At 42.6% G+C, this 21489-nt stretch overlaps 1 protein-coding gene across 13 annotated transcripts in view; it reads right to left on the bottom strand.

Annotated features, from left to right (window-relative positions):
* Positions 1–21489, bottom strand: part of LOC114033991 (liprin-beta-2-like) — a 198011-nt gene that overhangs the window by 20787 nt on the left and 155735 nt on the right. For 10 of the 13 annotated variants that reach the window (XM_027849625.1, XM_027849629.1, XM_027849632.1 and 7 more), the window contains 8 exons: positions 19180–19272; positions 16705–16813; positions 14293–14325; positions 10419–10480; positions 5160–5235; positions 1583–1686; positions 610–677; positions 360–431 (listed from right to left, as the gene is read on the bottom strand). In XM_027849625.1, coding sequence (XP_027705426.1) covers positions 360–431; positions 610–677; positions 1583–1686; positions 5160–5235; positions 10419–10480; positions 14293–14325; positions 16705–16813; positions 19180–19272 — 617 coding nt within the window. The remainder of the gene's footprint in view (positions 1–359; positions 432–609; positions 678–1582; positions 1687–5159; positions 5236–10418; positions 10481–14292; positions 14326–16704; positions 16814–19179; positions 19273–21489) is intronic. The other 3 variants (XM_027849628.1, XM_027849630.1, XM_027849636.1) reach the window with 1 other exon arrangement.

Below are 21489 nucleotides of genomic sequence, written 5' to 3'. Positions count from 1 at the left end.
GTGTGTGTGTGTGTGTGTGTGTGTGTGTGTGTGTGTGTGTGTGTGTGTGAGAGAGAGAGAGAGAGAGAGAGAGAGAGAGAGAGTTTCTGGGAGAGCGTGAGGAATGACTATGTGTATCCCTACTAATCACGCTAATAAAAATTAATTTTTTAAATGACCCTAATGTCCTACAACAATCTGGAGCCTTCTCTTGAAGGATGCAGATATGCAAAGGCCAAATTCCAGGACCTGGCAGTATTGGCTGAACTGAATGGAACCCATAACCTTTGAGCTGCTCTTTTCCTTTCTGGAGCCATCTCCAGCGAACATGATGTAGTCCTGAACCTGACAGGAAGGCAGCAGAGAAACGTGACTGGTACCTGCTCTGTGATTCCAGAGAATCTTCCTCACAGTGGGAAATCTGGCCATTGCTGGTATCCAGGATGCTTCCACTGTCAAAGGAAACACCACACCCAATAAGTTAGGTCAACAGCTCACTTGGTTCAGGACCCACACACCTGCCAAGGTCCTCAATGGGTAGCTTGTTTTCAGAGGTTGGGATATAGGTGGAAAGACCCTAAAGTCTTAAGAGCAATCCAGAGGGGAAGGTCACAGGACCCGACCTCTCACCTTGTTTCCAGGGTTTTCTGAGGCAGGGGAGGAGCTCCCAAGGTAGGGGAAGCACACCTCGGAGATACCTGCAGGGGAAACAGAAGAGTCTCAGCATCCTATCAGACACACCCGGGCACTGAGGCACACTGAACAGCCTTCTCAGTTTTCTACAGCCCAGTTTCTTTCAGACCCAATGTAAAGAAAGACAATTAGATTGGAAGTAAGGACACTTAGGCTCTAGCTTTCTGGCTTTGTAGCCATTTTAACCTCTCTGAGAAGGGCCTCAGTTTCCTCACCTGTAAAATGAGAGGACTGAAAGACAGACAACTGGGAAAACCTTAAGATCTCTAACCAGTGTTAAGACTTATTACAATACCAGTAGACCAGTGATGAAGCATACTACCATTTCCTGATCAAAAGATGATGTATGCATTGTGCAGAATGAGACATCTATTTTTTGGGGATGCGGCTAAGGTGGAAATTTGGAATGCATTGTTAATAAGATTATGCATTCCATAGGGAATAGTGGGGAAGGGAGAAGAGAGATAAAATAGATTTTTGTTCATTGAAAAATATTAAATCAAAAAAATTTTAAATAGCAGGATTGGGCTAGAAAACCTCCAGGTTCTTCTCTCCCCTGCTCTAACATTCTGTGCTCTGTGATTTTTACTCAGGCCCTGGTTTGGTGCTGCTCTGTTGATGAGTTGGAATTCCTATGACTTGAGAAATCACGACTGGCCCTCTCTCTGAACAGATCTATATAACCAGACCATAAATCTATATAACCCAACCTAACCCAGGAGGATCTATTTAATGTAAGTGAGTTGTTTAAGTTTCCAGACATCACTCTGGCTCACTTACTTAGCTTGTTACCGTTTGGCTGGGTGAGCTGAGTAGCCTTCCAAAGGCTTAACCAATTCCCTCCCCCTCTCCCAGCTCAGGCTAGGCCCTCGGGGCTGCTTTGGGCTTATCAGATACTAAAATCCAAGACCTCTAGTTTCATTGTTTCTCCTGGGGATTTGTTCACCACATTCCACTTCCGGAAAGATCCTTCCATTTCTTCTTCCCCACTGGAAAGGATTCTCTCTGAAGAGCCTGAGGGGGACCAACAGAAAGGGAATATAACTTTATCTAGGTTTGCTTTACTGTAGAGACTAGAGAAACAGCTTTTCCTTCTTTAGAATAAAAGTCAACGAAAAGAGAGTGAGAGCTGGCTGCTAATGGCCTCCCCCTCTGTTAAATTCCATTTATTCGCTGGTTTGCACTGATTTATAGACAAACAGTCTGCTCTGTTAGAATGGAAGGTCCTTGAGGGCAGGATCTGTTTTTTCTTTTTCTTTGTAGTCCTGGTGTAGCACAGTGCTTGACATATACCCTACTTGGCATTCTAATCTGGCCCCAACCCTTTGTTCAAAACCAATTTCACATTCTATTTCTTCATGGGCTCTCCATTCCAGACAAACTGACCTACATATGGTTTCCTAGTACAAGGTATTCCTCCCCCAACTTCCAAAAATAACAGTGCCATTTATTTATTTTTTTTTTAAAGGCAATTGGGGTTAAGTGACTTGCCCATGGTCACACAGCTAGTAAGTGTCAAGTGTTTGGTCTGAGGCCCGACTTGAACTCAGGTCCTCCTGACTTCAGGGCCAGTGCTCTATCCACTGTGCCACCTAGCTGTCCCAACAGTGCCATTTATATAGATTGTACTATGTGCCAGGTACTGTGCTAAGACCTTTACAAATATTATCTCATTTGATCCACACCACAATCCTGGGTAGTCTATCCTAGTATTATCCTCATTTTCCTCAACATCCTTAGTTATGGAAACTGAGGTTACGTGACTTGTCCAAGGACAGCTAGCAAGTGTCTGAGGCTGCATTTGAACTCAGGATTTCCATTGACTCCATGTCTGAAATGCCCTATTTCCTCACCTCTGCTTATAATCCTCTGTTCCATTCATGACCTGGCTAAAGTGAATGAATGAATGAATGAATGAAACATTAACTTACTAAGGGCTTCCTAGGTGCAACACATGTTGCTAAGGTCTTTGCTAAAGGTCTTTCTTCATCTCCCCAGTTAATGGGGCTTTCTTCTCCCCCAAAGAGCAGATAGGTGGTGCAGTGGACAGAGTGCCGGGCCTGGAGTCAGGATGACTCATCTTCATGAGTTCAAATCCAGCCTCAGACACTTACTGGTTGTGTGACCCTGGGCAAGTCACTTCACCCTGTTTGCCTCAGTTTCCTCATCTGTAAAATGAGCTGAAGAAGGAAACAGCAAATCACTCTGGGATCTTTGCCAAGAAAACCCCAAAGTCTTCTTCATAGGCTCTCCATTCCAGACAAATTGACCTACATATGATTTCCAAGTACAAGGTATTCTTGTCACTGAAAGTGACTCAACAACAAAATCTTCTAAAAACCCACCCCTGAAATTATTATTTACTTTGTATGTGTTTTCTATTTATTGTTCACTTGTTCTTTTTCCTCTCCTCCTTAGCCCTGCCTCAGTAGACAGTAAGCTCCTTGAGGGCAGGGATTATTTCATTTTTGTATTTGTTGCCCCAGTATCTAGCACATAGCAGACACTTAAATACATATTGATTTTAATTTTCTATTGCCACAGTGATTTCCCCAGGTTATCTGAAGAGCAGCTCTCTCTTCCACTCTAAGAGCTTTGTATATTTTCTTTTGAAGTGAAAGTTTACAGGATAGGGCCCCATCCTGGCTTTTACCCAGATCATCTCATGCCACAGAACCCTCACCCTAGCTGTCCACAATGTGGTTCACCTATGACTGCAGGAAGTCAGACCCTAATGGCACTCAGACAAAATACCTTCTCTGAAGGGCCAAAGATAGGCCCTGGAGGCATTATGATTGGGCAATGGGTCTGGTGGGTGGATGAGGAAATCAGGTCAATGTCCAAGTTAACTCTCCTCTGCCCTCAACCTGGGGCAATCTATAGACTTGATGCCAAAGGATCTGAGAACCAAGGGCTCTGGGATTGCATGATCCCTCTCCTGCTTGTCTCATCCTGGGAAAAAGCTCGTAAACCTTGGCATTTCATCAGCATCCTTAAGAACATAATGGGTGCAAAACCACCAAGAGCTTTTCCTGATATTGTAACAGGCTTTGCCCGTGGGAACCAAAAATAAAAGAGCTGTTGCATCAGTGTGTGGGCAGCATACGTGAAGATAATTACAAAAACAACTCTCATTGTCCAAGGTCTTGCAAGAGAATACAGGCTTCTATAAATGCACTTTAAGAGGCACTATGAGCCTTCAAAAGCTGTGGAGCACCTTCCAAATCAGCCATGAGATGCACAAACCCTGTTCCCCAGCTTTGATTCAGACTGATCTAATGCCTGACATAAGGTTAGTCAGTTCTTAATTAACTGATCAATTCTTGACCGACAGAAAAGATGGTGGATTGAGCTGATGGGTATCCATAGTCCTTCTAGCTCTGATATTCTCCAACTCCCATAAAATGAAATTCTAGTTTGTATTCATTTGTGGCTATTCCTTGGTACTTCCAGTTGATACAGGGCAAAAAGACATAACATGGTACAGTAAAAAGAGCACTGGGCTAAATCAAAAAGCCTAGGTTGCAATCCTACCTATGAATGATTACCACATGTGTGACCTTAAGCAATTATCCTCCCTGGGCTTGTAAAATGAGGAAGCTGGACTAAATGAGGTGTCCAACTAGAGGCGGATCTGTGTTTATTTTAGTTTGACCACACTGGACTAACTGACCCCCTGAGGTCCTTTCCAGCTCTAAACTTATGATCCTAAGCTATTCTTTGACCCACTCAGAGGTTGGGGTTTCTCAATATAGCCCTTTAGCCCAAAGATATCATCTACCATGTTTCCCCAGCTAGGCAGGTTAAGGTCTAAAAACAATTGGAAAACTACTCCCAGGCCAGTTCAAGTGTCTGACACAGAGGAAAGAGTTGTCAATAATTCTCCCAGGCCTGTTTTGCCTTCACAGGAACTCCAGGTGTGGACTGCTCTCGATGGAAGGTACACCATCACTGCTGACGTGTGGGGGAAAAACCCTGCTTCGTGACCCGTTTGCTCCCACAAGAAAGCTTGGGGAGTTCTCCCTCATCACACAAGGCAGCCTTTGAAAGGACAACTACACAGGGCAATATAATAGCTCCCAGCATGAGAGGCAGGGGGGTGTGGTGATTAGGGAGGGCACTGGGGCTTGGGAGTCCGGAAGACCTGGGTTCAAATCCTGCCTCTGACATTTACTATCTGGGTAACCCGGGGCAAGTGACTTAAATTTGCTGTGGCCTAGTTCTCCAACTTCTGTAAAATGAAGGGGTTCCTTCTAGCTGTGAATCTGCAATCCTATGAAGCAGTAGCCCTCCGATCAACTACGTTCTCATATGCACTGAAAGGACGTTTTACCCAGAAGGGAGATCATGTATTTCTGTTGGAAGTGAGTCTGAGGTTTAGTACCCCTCGCTCTTGGCATAGTGAGTACAAGGCCCTGGAGGAGAGGATTTCCTGAAAGGCAAAGAAAGTCTTTCGGGAGGAACAATGAATTTGCCTCTTCTCTTACCGTGACCTCCCAGCATGATCTCCTTTACCCTTCGGTACTGGCTCAGTAACAACGTGAGCTCCTCTATCCTGCGGTCCTGAAACAAAAAGGAAACTGAGTCAGACCCAGAAGATCCACAAGTACCAGCTGGAAGGAGGTCAAAGACAGAGAGGTCAGATTCCCACTGTGTATTATAGCAGAAAAAGGGCTGACTTTAGAGTCAAGAGGACCTGCCTTTACACCGGGGCTCCTATTTCCTACTCGTGTGACCTCAGGCAAATCAATTAACTCCTCTGGCCTCAGTTTCCTCTCTGCAAAATGAGGGGGTTAGACTAAATCAGAGGTGTCAAAAAATCTTCACATGAACCAGATTAATATTAGGGAACCAGGGAAATATTTAACAAAACTAAAAAAAGCACAACAGAACATAGATAATGTTAATATGTAGTTTTCTAAGTCAACGTGTGACCTGCGAAGAGCTTTCTATGCTAGTATCCACTTTCTAGTTAAGCGAGACACTGCTGGACTAGACAGTTTCTTAGGTCCCTTTCAGCTCAAATGCTGTGATGCTATGATTCATATGCGCCAAAATAATCATCAAAGAGACGCTTTTAGTAGCCTAAATTTGGAAACATGTGACTGGCCCAATAATAGAGGGATGGCTAAATAAATTGGTAATGGAATATCATTGCACCATAGCAACATAGGAAAACTTGTATGAAGAGATGCAGAACAAAAAAAGCAAAAACAATAGAAGAATATTCACAATGACTACGGTAATATCAATGAAAACAACACTGAGAAGTAGCTAAGATCAGATTAAATGCAATGATCAAACTTGGTCCGTGAACTGATGAAAAAAAAAAAACCATACTTCCCTTGGCTGGGGAGAGATAAGGGGAGAGAACAAGAACCCGGGTGAGCAGTGTAATGTAACTGTTTTTCTTTGTTACTGGCAACAGCTCAATGATAGGGGAAAGGAAATGGTGAGGTAAACAACAAAAGAAAATATTAAACAAAACCCCCAAACCTTAAGGGTAGAACAAAACCTTTAAAATACCCTCTTGTGTCTTGGAGGGGTTTTGGAAAACCTCTGCCTGCCTCCAGGACCCAGACAATGAGTGCATGGAAGGACGTACGATATATGTAGCTGCACATTGGACCATAACAGGTGTGGAGAGTACTACACAGGAAAAAGAAGGAATTATTCCATTTTCTAGGAGTTTATGCCCTAGTTGATTGGACTTGCAAACCAAATCACAAGATTTAGGGGACAAGGGGCCTCAGAGGCCATCTAATTCAACCTCTCCCTTTTACAGAGGAGGAAACAAGGCCAGAGAGGGGAAATATTTTGCCTAAGTTTACACAGGTTTTAAACGGCAGATTCAGGACTTGGAACTCATGTCCTCTGACTCCAAATCCTGCACTTCTTTCATTTTTACTGGACTCCTTTGAAACCTTGAAGAGCTAGAAGAGACCTAAGAACTCACCAAGTCCAATCTCTACCTTAAGTAGCGACAATAGATGGTCACCTAATCTCTGTCTGTATACCTCTAGCATTAGGGTATTCATTATTTCAGAAGACAGCTCATTATATAGTTGGATGCTGCTAATGGGATAATAACTATAAAACACTTAGCACAGTGCCTGGCACACAGTAAGTGCTAAATAAATGTTAACTATCATGATCATTATTAATTGCTGGGAAGATCACCCTTGTATGCAATGTAAAATTGACCTCCCTGTAACTTGCATCGTCACCTGGGTTAAAGTTCTGGCCTCTGAAACTATGCAAATCTAATCTCCTTCTCCTCTTTCAAATCAAGCTCTTCTATTTCCCCTTAGTCTTAACCTCTTTAAACACTCCCCACATGGTATGGTTTACAGAAACTGCAGTATTCTCAGTCACCTGGACCACTCCTGCTTCTATTTGCTAATATGCCTCTTAAAATTAAGACAATGCTTGAAGTGTGGTCTAATCACTTCAGATCTTCTGGTAATATTGTTTCCTCAAATGATCTCCAAGCATCTCTTGGAAACAGAGGTCAGGTTTTTTCCCCCTCCACACACCAATATTTTACTGGTGCTGCCATATGACTTTGAGACAGATTCCAAAGAAATGAAAAAGCAAATCACACAGAGGTCAATGGAGAGGTACATGTAAGCAGGCTCTAACCAATGAGGAATCTGGAAGCACAACAGGAATAAAAGATGTTACCAGGGAAATATATAATAGGAAGATAAGATGGACTTTTGAAAGCTAGGTCAATCCGCTGGTATGCCTGGCTGTCAGGAGAAAGGCCCTTGGCTTCATTGTTAAGAGCTCATGGGAAGACTTGGACAAGAGTCACATAGGATAGTCGGGCACTGATGTGTTACAAGTTGCAATACTGAGGGAATGTTCAATCAATGAAATCACAGATTCATATAGAGATATGCTTTTTTGGGGGTATAGTTCTATTCCCCCCTCAGGAGTCAGTACCTGCTCTCTACCTCAACTTACTTTGTAGCACACTTATTTGTGTTTGTGTTGTAATTTATTCTCATTATCCTCACTCCCAAGGAGAATGTAAACTCTGAGGGCAGGAAAGGCACTGTTTTTTCTTTGTATGCTCAGTGCCTAATACAGTGGTTCACACATGGTATTTACTTAATGTTTGTTGTCATTTATTAAATTTATGGCTCATTAATCTTCCAGATCTTTTTGACATGAATGATTCTAAAATGAGTTTTCCCCCATCTTATATTTCTGTAATTGATTTTTTGAACCTAAGAGCAGGGCTGTACATTTATCTGTTTTTCCCCCAACCTTGTAAGAGGTTCTGGTCAATCAAGATAATTTAAACCTTAGATTATGTCCTCCACTGCTCCCAGCTTTTTGCCTGCTATTAACTGAATGAGCATTTTTAACTTCTTTGATGAAGTTACTGGTAAAAATGTGGAGCAGGGCAGGGCCCTGTGAAATTGTGCTAGACTCCACCCTCAAGCTGGACAAGGAGCCTCTTTGGGAGCAGTGTTTAATCAGGTGTGAAACCACTTAATAGCACTGTCAGCTTTTAAAAAGCTAGTGCAATACCTCTAGATAGAATTAAACCTAAGTTTTATTATGTGATATATGACATTTAATGAACAATTTAATTAAAATAAAGCAGGTCTCTTTCATTGCACAAATATTTAGTTTAATCCTGGGAATATAAGGCAGGAAGGAGATTTGATACCTGTAGGTCATTAGGAGCCAGCACTTTTTGCTCAATATGAGAGTAATTTACAAAGAAGGTTAGAAGCAGGGCATTCTGGGGACGAGGAAAAAACAGGCATATGGAGCCATCCTATAAAATTCGATGTCTCTGTAATGATAAAATCCCTCAAGCAAGCTCTAGGACCTCAAGGAAGCAGAGTTTGGGGTCTTTCCTTAGGATTTTGAGCCTTCTTTTAGCACTAATACTGACCACAGGGTGAGCTCTTCCCATGGAATTTCAGATGCAGCATTTTCCACTTTGGTTGGCTGCCAGGGCCTTTGGGCCATTGCTGGGAGATTTTCTTTCATGAAAACACCCAAGCTTGGGAGGCTGTAACATGAAGGTAAGATCAGGAGCCAATCTGGACCCACACAGGGTTCAAAAACATCAAGGCTTTACTGGGAGTGGAGTGGGGTTCTCATAATTAGTAGTGCTTAAAAGAAAAAAAAAACTATTATGGCATCATTAAAAAAAAAAACCTGGAAAATAGGATTATCATTTTACTTACACCTTTTTTTAATTAACATTTTCATTTATATTTTAAACTTAAAAAGTTACCTAAAAAATTCTAATGATCAAGCTTGGCTCCGAAGAAGACAGGAAAAAATTCACCTTCTTCCTTTCTTGGCAGGGGTAAAGGCTACAGATGTGGAATGTTGCATTTACTGTCAGACTCAACCAATGTTAGTTAGTTTTGCTAGAATGCTTTTTTCCCTCTCCTTTTTATCTTATTCTGGTATAAATGATGGTTCCTGGGGAGAAGGAGGAGGAGGACAGGGATATATTTGGAAAAGAAAGTGATATGAAAAACAAAAGACATCACTGAAGATTTTATGAAAATGCCTTTAAATAATAAAAATTTTAAAAAGTACCACAAGTACTTCATGTGTGAGGTATTGCTGTCTACATTCCTTTGAAGCAACTAGTTGGCACAATGGATGGAACACTGGGCCAGGAGTCAAGAAGACCTGAGTTCAAATCTGACCGTAGGCACTTACTAGCTATATGACCCTGGACAAGCCACTTAACCTCTGCCTCAGTTTCCTCAACTGAAAAATAATAATTAATAGCACCTACTTCCCAAGGTTGTTGTGAGGATCAAATGAGATATTTATAAAGCACTTAGCACAGTGACTGGCACATAGTAAGTGCTCAATAGCTCATTTTTATACAGTGATTTAAGGCTTACCAAGTGTTTTCTGTAAATTATCTTATTTGATCATAGCAACCCTGTGGAGTAAGTACTCTTATTACTCCCATTTTATAGATAATAATAATAATAAGCATTTATATAGTACTTTAAGATTTGCAAAGCACTTTGCAAACAGTATCTCATTTGATCCTTGCACCATACTGGAAAAAGAGGTACTATAATTACCTGCATTTTACAGATGTGGAAACTGAGGCTCTAAGTAGTTAAGTGACTGCTAAGTCACACAGCTAATATGCATAGGTCTTCCTGATTCTAGGTCAAGTGCTTTATCCATTGCACCACCTTGTTGCCTAGATGAACAGCTTCAGAGAGAGATAGGTAAGAGATTTGTCACACTGCTAGTAATCATGTGAAGTGAGATTTGAAATCTGGTCCTCCTGACTTAAGGTTCAGTGCTCTATCCCTGTGCTAGGCTGCTTCTCCGGTGGTGATGAGTATCCTGTATGCTTATTAGATAATCTGTAATTGGGAGAAATTGAATCAACCTTCCCTTGATAAGTGCTCTTCTCCTGACACTTTCCTAAAAATATGATGATAAATAATATAATTTACAAAGTGCTTTAAGGTTTGCAAAATACTTTACCTACATTATTTCTTTTAATAAGGTATAGTGGTAAGACACGATTCCCAATGATTCAATCAATCAAGTAAGCATTTATTAAGTGCCTACTATGAGCCAAGCATGTGCTCCCATCTAGGTAACCTTCCCATTGGATTGACCTAGAGTCTCTAGACCAACAAGATACTAACACAAGCAAAGAGAAGACGCTCCCCACATTGGCCAGGGTCTAGTGTACTCCTCTCTACAAAGGGTCATTCTATTCTTACCTTTTCTTCATTTGCAACAAGTAAGGTTTCCATTCCTATTTTTAGACGTTGAACTTCTTGATCTACAAAGAGTTGGGAGGTAAAAAGAATTTAGCTGGTACCTTGCAATTATTTCAAGCAACATCAGAGGTAATAGATAGAAAAGCAATACACGCACTCAAACATTCCCATCTCCTACTATCTCCAGTGAAAAGGCTTTCACTTTTTGTGCATATGGGTGGGAGTATTTATAGCAGGCTAATTTACTGCTTATAAGATTTATTTATTGGAAAGAACAAAAAAAAAAACTGGATGTTGTGACTAAATTTCGTCATGAAAAAGGGGAGGAAATTCACTTCCTTCACAGAGTTGGGGGGCTGGGGAAATGGCATAGCATACACTGCTACACTCGGCTGATTTGTTGGTTACTTTTGTGGAACAGCTTCTCTTTGGCTCTCTTTTATTGTTTGTTACGTGCAAAAGGGAGAAGGGTGGAGTAAGTTTGGAAATGAAACAGAAAGACATCAATGCAAATTTTAAAATAAATAGGCAAAAAGAATGGTGTGTTTATGTATGGCTCCATTTGTATGTTTCATATTATGGCCATCTCCTCTGAAAAGTTTATGGGTAAGAAGAAAATTCCATTTACTTAGAAGTGAAACTGATAGATTTAGGCTTTCTCAGCTAATACATCCTGCAAGAATTTTAGTCTTTTTTTTTGTTTTTTACAATTTAAGCCCACTTTTTAGGATTCCTAAAAACAAACAAACAAAAACAAAAAAACCTCTGTTGTCAAAGTATACTCTTGGGGAAAATAAGACATTGTTGAGTACTTGCTTTAAGAGACCATGGCATAGTCACAACTGACTTCTAAGCTTATAAACCTATTTTTTTAAAAAAAATACCAGACTATGTCTGCCATAGTCAAGGGACAACCAGCCACTTTTGAAGAAAGACAAGCATACATTTCATTCTAAAACCAGTTGGCTTCCCAAAGAAATCACAGTTATGGCCTCCCAGTTTTTTGTGTAGGATCTATGTATTCTCTCCTACAGTAAACTGGGCAAACACATGTATTTGCTCAGATAAGTATATCTGTGGATAGCCAAAGATCTAGATGGAAGAGAAGATTAAAGGCCAAAGCAAACACTGGAGGGGATAATAAGCAATCATCAAATCTGACAAGACCTGTCAGGAGCCAGATGTCCCAAATCAGAAGGTCCAAAGTGAAACCCATCTGAAAACAGGGTGTAGCAATCCATCAAGTAAAAATTTGACAAGAGAAAAGAGATGTTAATCTATCCTGGGAGGCAGAAGACCTGGGGTGATAGGCACACCATCTACCAAGGCTCACTCTCTTATCCCCTCGACATGGGTTAGGCCACTCTCCTTCAAGGGGGGCTCAGCTTGATGAAGATTCCTGATATTTTCTTTTGTACTGACTTGATTTACTGGTCACCTAATGGCATAAAAAGGCCCACCCAGGTAGAGTCAGGCCCCTTCAGATTTGGCAGATGTCCTAAGGCCATGAGTCATATGGCTGACCAAATGAATTTCCACATAGAGAAAAGAAGGGGGAGTTATCTATCCGAGAAATTCTGGAGTATCTTTGTTAAGTATCCTTTCTATGCTAAGGCTAACCTTTTGCTAACTGATAAATGACCTACAAAAGTTTCATTTTTCTCCAATATCAAACCTGAACTATCTGTCACTAAACCCATCTTTAACTCTTGGAGTCTTTAAGCTCCCCTTAAAACTCAAAAAATCTACGACTCAATGGCCTTAGATTAAGGTTTCCCATGTTTGACTTGAACTCCCATGACCAGGGATGACAGAACAATAAGTCTTTAATGTAAAGAAGTATTGAGATCATTTAGAAACCACGGGGCCAAAAGTGAGGCTGAGTCAAGACTGAGGTCTCTGCTAAAGAGCTCTGCTCCCCTGGGTTCATCTTCTCCTGCATCCAGTGTTCTTTCCATTGTATCACCAGGCACCCACAAAGAACCCTGACTTTAAAAGTCCTCAGACACAGTCACCCTCTCATGAAAAAAAAATCATTATTATAAAAATCATCATTGTAAAAAATCAGAACATGAAAAGAAACCTGCAGACATGACATTAGATTTTACATAAAAGCAGAATTTTAAAAAAAATCAGACTAATCTGATTCTTCTCTAGACATATTGGATGGGGTTGGGGAGAGGGACTGGAGGTCTATCATAATTTAGTGTAATTATTGCAAAGGTAATTCTTACAAGAAAAATGGTTTTAGTTAGCATGGCCCATGTACCATGCATGTGGCCCAAGTCCCACCCAAGCTCAGACAGAAAGACAGCAAAGCATAGCATGGCATCTCAGCCAGTTGGAAAGAAAGGCAAATGCTGGAAGATATGCTTCTCTTTCACTGCTTGACCTTAAAAGGAATCCTGCCAAGGAAATGCTCCACAAGGAAAAGCTACATTTAACGATCCCTGCTCTCTTCTAACACCAGGGCCTGTTTGTTGTATGTCCTTGTCCAATGTCATCATGGAGGAAAAAACTGAAGCAAGAGGAGTCAACAGTGTGACATCCCAGACTTCAGATACAGGTGATGGTAGGTAGGGATCAATGGAATATAGACAATGCGCCTGCCTGGTTCATACAGCGAATGAAGCAAGGGAGGTGATGGATAGGCCCTCTGCCCTGGTCAGACCAGGCTTGGGTTCTGTCCTGGGTGCCACACTTGAGAAAAGATGTAGATAAGGTGGAAAATATTAGGGTTGCTGGGACAGGAAACCATGCCACATGAATACAGAAGAAACCAGGGTTATGTAGCTTGGAGGAGAGAAGACGTAGGAGGGGCATGATAGCTGTTTTCAGTATGGGGCTGTTTCTATTTGGTCCAGAAGGCAGAACAACAAATAATAGGATACTGTTGACAGATTTTAGCTTGATATGAGGGACTTGCTAATCACCAGAGTGGAACAGGCTGCCTCGTGCTACTCGTCTCCTTATAAAAAGGTGACACACTCAGAAGACAAATTGAGAAATACATATATTTTTGGACATGGCCAATGTGGGAATTTGTTTTGCTTGACCATATATGTTTGTAACAGGGGTTTTGTTTTTCTTGCTTTTTGCAGAGGGAGGGCTAGGGAGGTGGGAGAGTGAAATGTGCATCTGAAAATGATATATTTTTAAAAAAATTTAAAAAGGAAGGTAGTGAGTTCCTCATCTTGGCAGGACTTCAAGTACAGGCTAGATGAGCACATTTTGGAGGATGTTACAGATGGAGTTCCTATCAGCTAATGGATCAGACTCGGGGTTCTTGACCTAGAGTCTGTCCAGTTGTTTTTAAAAAAAAGTATTTCAATAACTATATTTCAGTATAATTGGTTTCCTTTGGAATCCTAAGTATTTTATTTTATGCATTTAAAAAAACATAATTCTGAGAGGGGGGTCCCCATAAGCTTCATTAGACTATCATAGGGGTCTATGGCATAAAAGGTCTAAGAACCCCTGGATTAGAAAAATGGTATTTATTCTGCTCTAGTATTTTAAAAATAATACTCTGAAGACAAAATACACAAATAAAAATTAAAAAAAAAAAAAAAGGAGCATTGAGGCTAAAAACCTTGACAGTTTCCTTTAAAATGTCCAGCAGAGTGATTTTTCTGGCTGTGATTCCACACCACGGTGAATTTCTAAGGTGATTTGCGTGATGGAGGGTTTAGGACCCTCCTGGTCTCAACTTATCTGTTGCAAGCAATGACATATAGGCCTGTATTGAGGCAAGACAATGGAACAATCATGTGAGACCAGGCAGTTGCATTCACTGTCTGTGCAGAGCATTTTAGATATAATTGGTGGGGAAAGGATCAAAAGCATGATGTTGGAAGAGAATCTCGAGGCTTACATTTTTCCTTTAGCCTTCTCTTACAAACTCCCTCTAGGATGGGAAACCAGGAGGAAAAAGCACAGATTAGACATGCCCTTTAGACATTAACCAACAGAACCAACCCATCTCAAAAGGACTGACGCTGGGCATTCCCTACATTGAAAACATACTATTTAGCAAACACACCTTTTCCCTTTCCTAGTCAGCGTACAGGAGCCCTGAACTGTTTTAAGGGTACCTACATTCTGGGATACTTGTGTACTTATGGTATAGATTAGCAAGATGGTAAAGTGGATAGAGTGCTGGGCCTGGAGTCAGGAAGACATGTTCAAATCTGGCCTCAGACATTTATTAGCTATTTGTCATTTAACTGCAGTTTGCCTCAGTTTCCTCAACCGTAAAATGTATTTAATAATAGCAGCTCCCAGAGATAATATTTGTCTAGCACTTAGTACAGAACCTGGCAAATAGCAGACACCATGTAAATAAAAGTTTGTTCTCTTCCCCCTTAGAAGAAAGAAGATTTGTAGGATCATGGATTTAGAGCTGGAAGGACCGTAAGGGCCCCTCATTTTACAGATCCAGGGGCCCAAAGCTAGGCAGTCGGTATACCTGCAGTGGGATGTGAGTCTCCAGCCCTTCCTGACTTCAAGTCCGGTGCCCCAGGCACTATACCATTTCCTATGGCAGAGTTTTAGGCCTGATCCTTATGGCCTCCTAGGCCTGGCTGAAAGAGAAGGTGGGTAGCAACTTCTTCCTGGCAGATCCCTTGTGTTTCTTAGGAAGCAGGCACAAAGAGATAAAATTCTCCCTTGATCTAGGAAGACAGAGTTGTCCCTGGAGCCCTCCTTTGCAAACTTTGGGGGAATTTAGGGTGATCACTGATAATATTGTTGTTTATAAAATGACAATTTGTTTTTGGCTTGGTCCTGTGATTTCTCTGTACCTTACATTCTTTTTTTTTGGGGGGCGAGGTGATTGGGGTTAAGTGACTTGCCCAGTCACACAGCTAGGAAATATTATGTGTCTGAGGCCGGATTTGAACTCAGGTCCTCCTGACTCTTGGGCTGGTGCCCTCTAGTCGCCCTTTGTACCTTAAAATCTTAGAGTTGCCTAGAGCACTAAAGGGTTAAGTGATTTGCCCAGGGACACACCCCAGTCTGTGTTAAGGCAAGATTTTCAACCAGATTGTCCTTACCCTGAGGCTGGCCCTATCCACTATGTTACACTGCCTTTTCACAGAATGACATATAGAATATTATTTCCATTTACATAGGCCTGCACAGAAATACCAAAGACTGCCTGACTTATCCACTTCTCTTAAACCAGTGGTTCTCAAAGTGGAGTCTGGGAATCTCTGGGGGTCCCCAGGATTCTTTCACGGGGTCTGAGAGGCCAAAACTATTTTCATAAAAAACACTAAGACATTTAAATTTCTACTATTGCAAGTGTAATGACAGATATAACCAATATGTGTTTTTACAGCTCTTCAGTAGGAATCATTTTAAGAGTGTAAAAGGATCCTTAGATGAAAAAGTTTTAAACCATCTAGTTTTCTCCCAAAGAATGATATAAATTGGTGGTCAAAGGAAAGGAAGACAAAAATTGTCTTTCCACGTCTCGGGCACAAGGTGGCGCATGGGGCAAAGCCATAGACAAATACCTTTATTCTCCTATTTTTTCTGAGCTTAATTTCTCTCTTAATTTGAAAGGAAAACTGAGCTTCCTGGCACTGCCCAGAGGTCCTCAATGCTTCTAAAACCGCAGGAGAGGCAAGAGCCAGGGGTGGCTTGGGAGTCAGTCAAAAGGCTGCACCTGAGGACCTAGAAGGCCACATGTGGCCATGAGGCCACAGGATCCCCACCCCTGCTCTGGAGGACCAGACAGACATTCATCCCACCTATAAGCCCATGCACTTGACCTTGGGTGTCCTGTGACCAGAAGATAGCATTAGGGAGAGATATGTCAGGCAGCAGCCCAGGGCACAACATGTAGAAGGTGTAATGAGGGACACCTTAAAATATTATTTTTTTCTAAGAGTAGATCTCTCTGATGCCAGAAAATTCTGCTGTCTATGGCCAACAGGTGTTCATTTTGTGATAAGTCAAGCAGCATGTAAAACAAGGAAGGGGTCCAGGCTTCTTGTGGTGGGAAGGGGAGTGAGGGACACCAGAGGTGGGGCTGGTAGGTGGGTGAGGCAATTTTCAAACACTGTATGGTCTTTTTCTAGAGTTCACCTTGGAAACCATTCCATTTGCTTCCCTTCCGACATTTTCTCTAAGGGGCTGGTAGGTGAGGGGAAGCCTGCCTTTGATAGAGGGCACCAGGATGCCCATCCTGCCCGTGGGGGCGGTTCCTATCTCACCTTCAATGGGGTAACAGGCAGGATGCCACAACATCACGGCTCTGTGAGCATCACCACCTTTTTACCTCTTTCTGTGCTTTCCGCGCAGGCCACGGTCCTGGAGAGCTGGCTGTGGAGGCGTTCCATTTCTGCATCCTTCAATGCCAACCGCTCTTGCAGCTGGGCGATCTCAGCCTGGAAGAGCCAAGGGCATCATTCAGATGAGTGAGTGCTCTTGTCAGAGGCCAGAAACAAAGTGAGCCCAGACTGAGAATGTGACCCCCATGAGGCAGGGGGAGAGTGATGATTCAGCTTTCATTATCCACTGACTGCCTGCTTGGCCTGGGATGTGAATGTCCCCGAGTGACCCAAGCAAAAGCTACTAGGGAATGGTTCAAACGGTCTCTGAAACTGTGCCTCAGTTAACAGGCTCAATGCCTTACTGTCTGCTTCAGTCATTGCCATGCGGACCAGCGCTCTGACCTTCTGTGTCCAGCTGTGGGGCCCAGGGCTCCAACATACTCCCATCTCAACCCTTAAGGACCAATTCCACTTTTGCTAAAGGTAGAAGGAAGAGATGCTTTCCTTTCGGGCGGCAAGAAGGCTGCCATGGACATAGACGTTATGGTGTACTCATTGCATTATGAGGCTTAAGACCTGGTTTTGAGCTCCAGTTTTGCTGGATGCTAGCTGTATGATCAGGGGAAAGCCAGTTAGTTAGTTAGTTAGCTAGATAAACCTTGGTTTATCTAAAAACTAGGAATAATAATCCCTGCACTATTTAAAGCCCCTAGTGTACAATTAAGGCTCTCCACTGGTGCACAGACTCTCTGTAATACACAGTCATGAAGAGCTGTTTGGGGGCACCGAGAGGTGCCCAATGTCACATGCCTAGTCGAGGCAGGACTTCACCCAGGTTTTCTTGACACCAGGACCAGCTTTCTAGCCACCGTATGACACTGTTTCACATCCTTTCTATTAATAATTGGTAAAATTCTAAAGAAGAAAACGACACGTTCTATCAGTAACTATCACGGTGTTTGTTGGGTGGTCTTGCTTAACTATTTTTTGAGAAATGTATTTTATTCCACTGATTTACTTTTCTGGTTTTTTAACCACTGCTGAATGGTTTTGGTAACTCCTGCTTCCCTGGCCCTCCTGCCTCCTGCCACCAGGAGTCTCAAGTTAGCACACCAGCCTTCTCTTGTGTGGGTTAATACTGGCACCACTAATGTTGGTTTACTGCTTTTAGTATCACTAGCCTTTTTCATGAAAACCTCCACAGAAGCCACGATAGACTTGGGATGGTCAGGGTCCCTTTAAAGAGCAAGTAATACTCTGCCAAGAAGAGCTAAATAATATATTCTTTTTTTGTTGTTGTTGTGGTTTTTTTTTTTAAGGCAATTGAGGTTAAGCGACTTGCCAAGGTCACGCAGCTAGTGTCAAGTGTTTGGTGTAAGGCTGGATTTGAACTCAGGTCCTCCTGACTTCAGGGCCGGTGCTCTATCCACTGCGCCACCTAGCTGCCCCAGAGCTAAATGTATTCTTTAATTTAGTGGGATAACTAAACGATCCATTATTTCATCAGTGAAGGTGATCCCCGCACCTGGCCTGAGCAGGGAGTTCCTGTGCCCTTCTCCACTCCCCCACAACGTTATCACCTCATGGCCAATGCCCTGGTGATGAGATTCTCTGAGGCCTGATGATTCTGACAAAACCCCAGCCCACCAATAGGGTGATACTCAAGGCCTTTCTGGCCTGCTGGGACCTGTTAGACCTTGTTTTCTGAGCGCAGCATTCAGGAATGGCGGCAGAAGGGAGGGCTTCAGGGGAAGACTTTAGGAAAATGTTCACTGGTTAAAATAACTTAATTATTTTGAAGATGGCTTATTCTTAATCTGTGTATCTCCCGTCCCTTGCACAGGACCTGACACATCGGAGTACCTTAATGAATTTGCACTGTTGCACCTGGCTCCAAAGAAGAGCTCTGAGGATGCATCTCATCTTACTTCTTTGCAGAGGTTGGGGGTTATGGATGTAGATGCTTGTTTCCCTTCATCTCCCTTTAAATTAATTTATGGAATTCTCTGGCAAGGGCAGGAGGGAGAAAGCAGTAGGGGCGAAATGACAGAAGTATTTACACCTCTGATATTTTTCTGGGGGGAAGGCAATCAGGGTTAAGTGACTTGCTCAGGGTCACACAGCTGTTAAGTGTCTAAGGTCACATTTGAACTCGGGGCCTGCTGACTCCAGGGCCAGCTTTCTATCCACTGTGCCCCCAGCTGCCCCCACTTTCAGTATTAATGGAAAGGCCTAACCCCCACTTCTGTTGCCATTTCTATTTATGCAGGATATCCATACCTGTGCCCTAGGACGCAGTCAGAGCCTTTGGTTCTAATGCCTATTATTGGGAAGGGGAAAAAGAATTGGCCATTTCCAAGCAGAAGATGGAACTAGGCCAGCAGAGACCTTGTTTGGCATTCACACCCTGGCCCCTCTCACGCGAGATCACTTGTCTCCAGGTGTCGGGACCACTGGTCATCTGGCTTGGTGGTTTTTACCTTTGTTGCTTTCAGCTTCCATTCATACTGATTTCGCTCACTCTCCAGCTCCTCCACTTTGATTTTGAGATGCTTGAGCTCCTGTAGCAATTCCTAGAATGGAAAAGACAGGCAGACAGAGAAAGAAGAGGGAAGAAAAAAGGGAGGAGATGGGAGAGAGAGGAGGAGGAGGAAGGAAGAGAGAGAAAGAGAGAGAGAGAGAGAGAGAGAGAGAAGGGTGCGTTAGCTGGCCCAGGCGTGTAATGTCTAAAACTAAATTATTTAGGCTCTTGCATAGCCAGTGACAGCCATGCCAGGCTGCACCTCTTATTTCTGCCTTTAGAGGCTTTTCCAGCTTGTGTGGGGGCAGCTCTTTGAGAAGAATTACAGGCACCTCCTCAGTAAGATCTATTAACATTTTCACATCAAAGTAATTTCTGGACACATTGCCTCCACACCCTTCAGATCCAAATTCTACTTTGCGTAGCCAATAAATTGGCTACATAATTTACTAGCGGTGAAGCAAATGATAAAGACAAAAATAATTATTTTCAATATTGTTACACAATAAGCAAAAACAGCTAAAAACAATTAAATGACAGTCTGCGTCTGTGGTCCCCGGCCTCCCTCTAGAGAGAAGAGAGATGTTTCATTTTCTGTTCTCTATTGTCCTGGGACTTTCCAGCCCAGAGCAGACAGTAGCTGCCTCCTCGGCTTCAGAGGGCACCTTCCTACCTCTGCACCCTCAGTTCCTCTGAGAGAGGGGGAACTGAGCATGTCAGGTGTCCCACCTTGTGTCTTGGGGTTCAGGCAATCAGGAGACAAGCTTCAAGCTTGAGACCATCAGAGGATAGGACAATGATGCCTTGAAGAAAACAGAGCTTACAAGGACTAGAAGGGGATAAATGGAAATGCAAGTAAAGCAGTGGCAAGTCAAGCACTATCTGCTCTGCCCTAACACTGAGTGATGACCTCTGCCAGGGAGGGCCCAGTCCTGGACACTTCAAGGGAGATAACAGAGTGGATTGGACCCAGGCACAGCTCTCCAGGGACTTGAGGTCCAGCTGGGAAGACAGGAAGTCAACAGAACAGGAGGTAGCATGCGCTTGGTGCCAAACAAGGAGTCCTGCCAGCAAGAGGCTGCAGGGGTTCAAAAAGGGGTGAGACCAAGGAGGGCTGCAGTAGTCCAGGGTGAATGAATGGAAGAGCAGCACTTGATATGTTGGACAATTTAACCCTAAGACTCTTCCTTAAAAGAACCACATAATCCTAGAATCTCAGAACTAGAAGGAATGTGTAAGGGCATCTGGGTTAACCCTGAGCAATAAATCTCTTCTACAACACCCAGCATTTGCTTGAATACCTCCACTGATGAGGAATGTGCTACCTACCCAGGCAAACCATTCCTTTCGGAAGAGTTAAGCTCTTTTGAATAACCTATTTTTCCCTACCTCAGAGGGTGGTTGTATATGATGTAATATATAAAACACTTTGTAAAACTTGAGTGCTCTATCCATAGACAAATGGTACTACTGCGCTTTGCCTTCTTTAAAATATATTCTTCTTGGATAAAATAAACCTTCCCATCACCTCAGAATTCCTGTCCTAAGTCCAATTTCTCCAAATCCCAGTGATTCCTCTGTAGTTATGTATGTGTATGATATATACATACATATACATATTTGTATATTCCCTCCTTGTGTTAAAATCTCATGTTCACCGTGTTCATTATCTCTGCTCCAATTAGCAATGAATTGGGACCACAGGCTATTGTTTCTAACTCCTTTCTTCTCTTGGTAATTACTGAGCATCTCTTACATTATTTTCCTTCTGCCTACAATGTCCCCACGTGCTTAATGCAGCACCTGGCACGTCCTCCATATTATCTAGATTTTCCATTTTAGCTGGAAATTTTTCTCTCTTCTCCTCACTGAAAACATAATTGCAAGCAAGAGAAAGCAGCTTCATTCCAGTTTTTCATTAAGCATGGGAAGAAGCTGTTCCTCCTTCGCCAATTCCTAATATACCATTGTAATTCTCTTAAGTCAGAACAAGTTAGATTTCATGAAGCTCAAACTGATTTCCAAATTCGGGGATTATGAGCAAGTACCTTGTGGGTTACTATTTTCTTCCTCTTTGTCATTGGACAAAGACTGCGCAGCTGGGCAAGTTCTCTTACCTGCCCTTGGGCTACCCGTCGAGTTGTTAATAGATACACACCACGCAATTAGAGAGAGGTCTTAGGAAGGACTGCAAAGCCATGTTATTCCTCCAGGGTAACTTTAGATACAAGAATGAAAAGGTGAAATGGGGCAAGTCAAAGAAAGGAAA

Source organism: Vombatus ursinus, unplaced genomic scaffold (assembly GCF_900497805.2).
Source record: "Vombatus ursinus unplaced genomic scaffold, bare-nosed wombat genome assembly UNPS02007822.1, whole genome shotgun sequence".
NCBI classification, from domain to species: Eukaryota; Metazoa; Chordata; class Mammalia; order Diprotodontia; family Vombatidae; genus Vombatus; species Vombatus ursinus.
The sequence above is the reverse complement of the archived record's forward strand: the minus strand, read 5'-3'. Positions and strand labels throughout refer to the sequence as shown.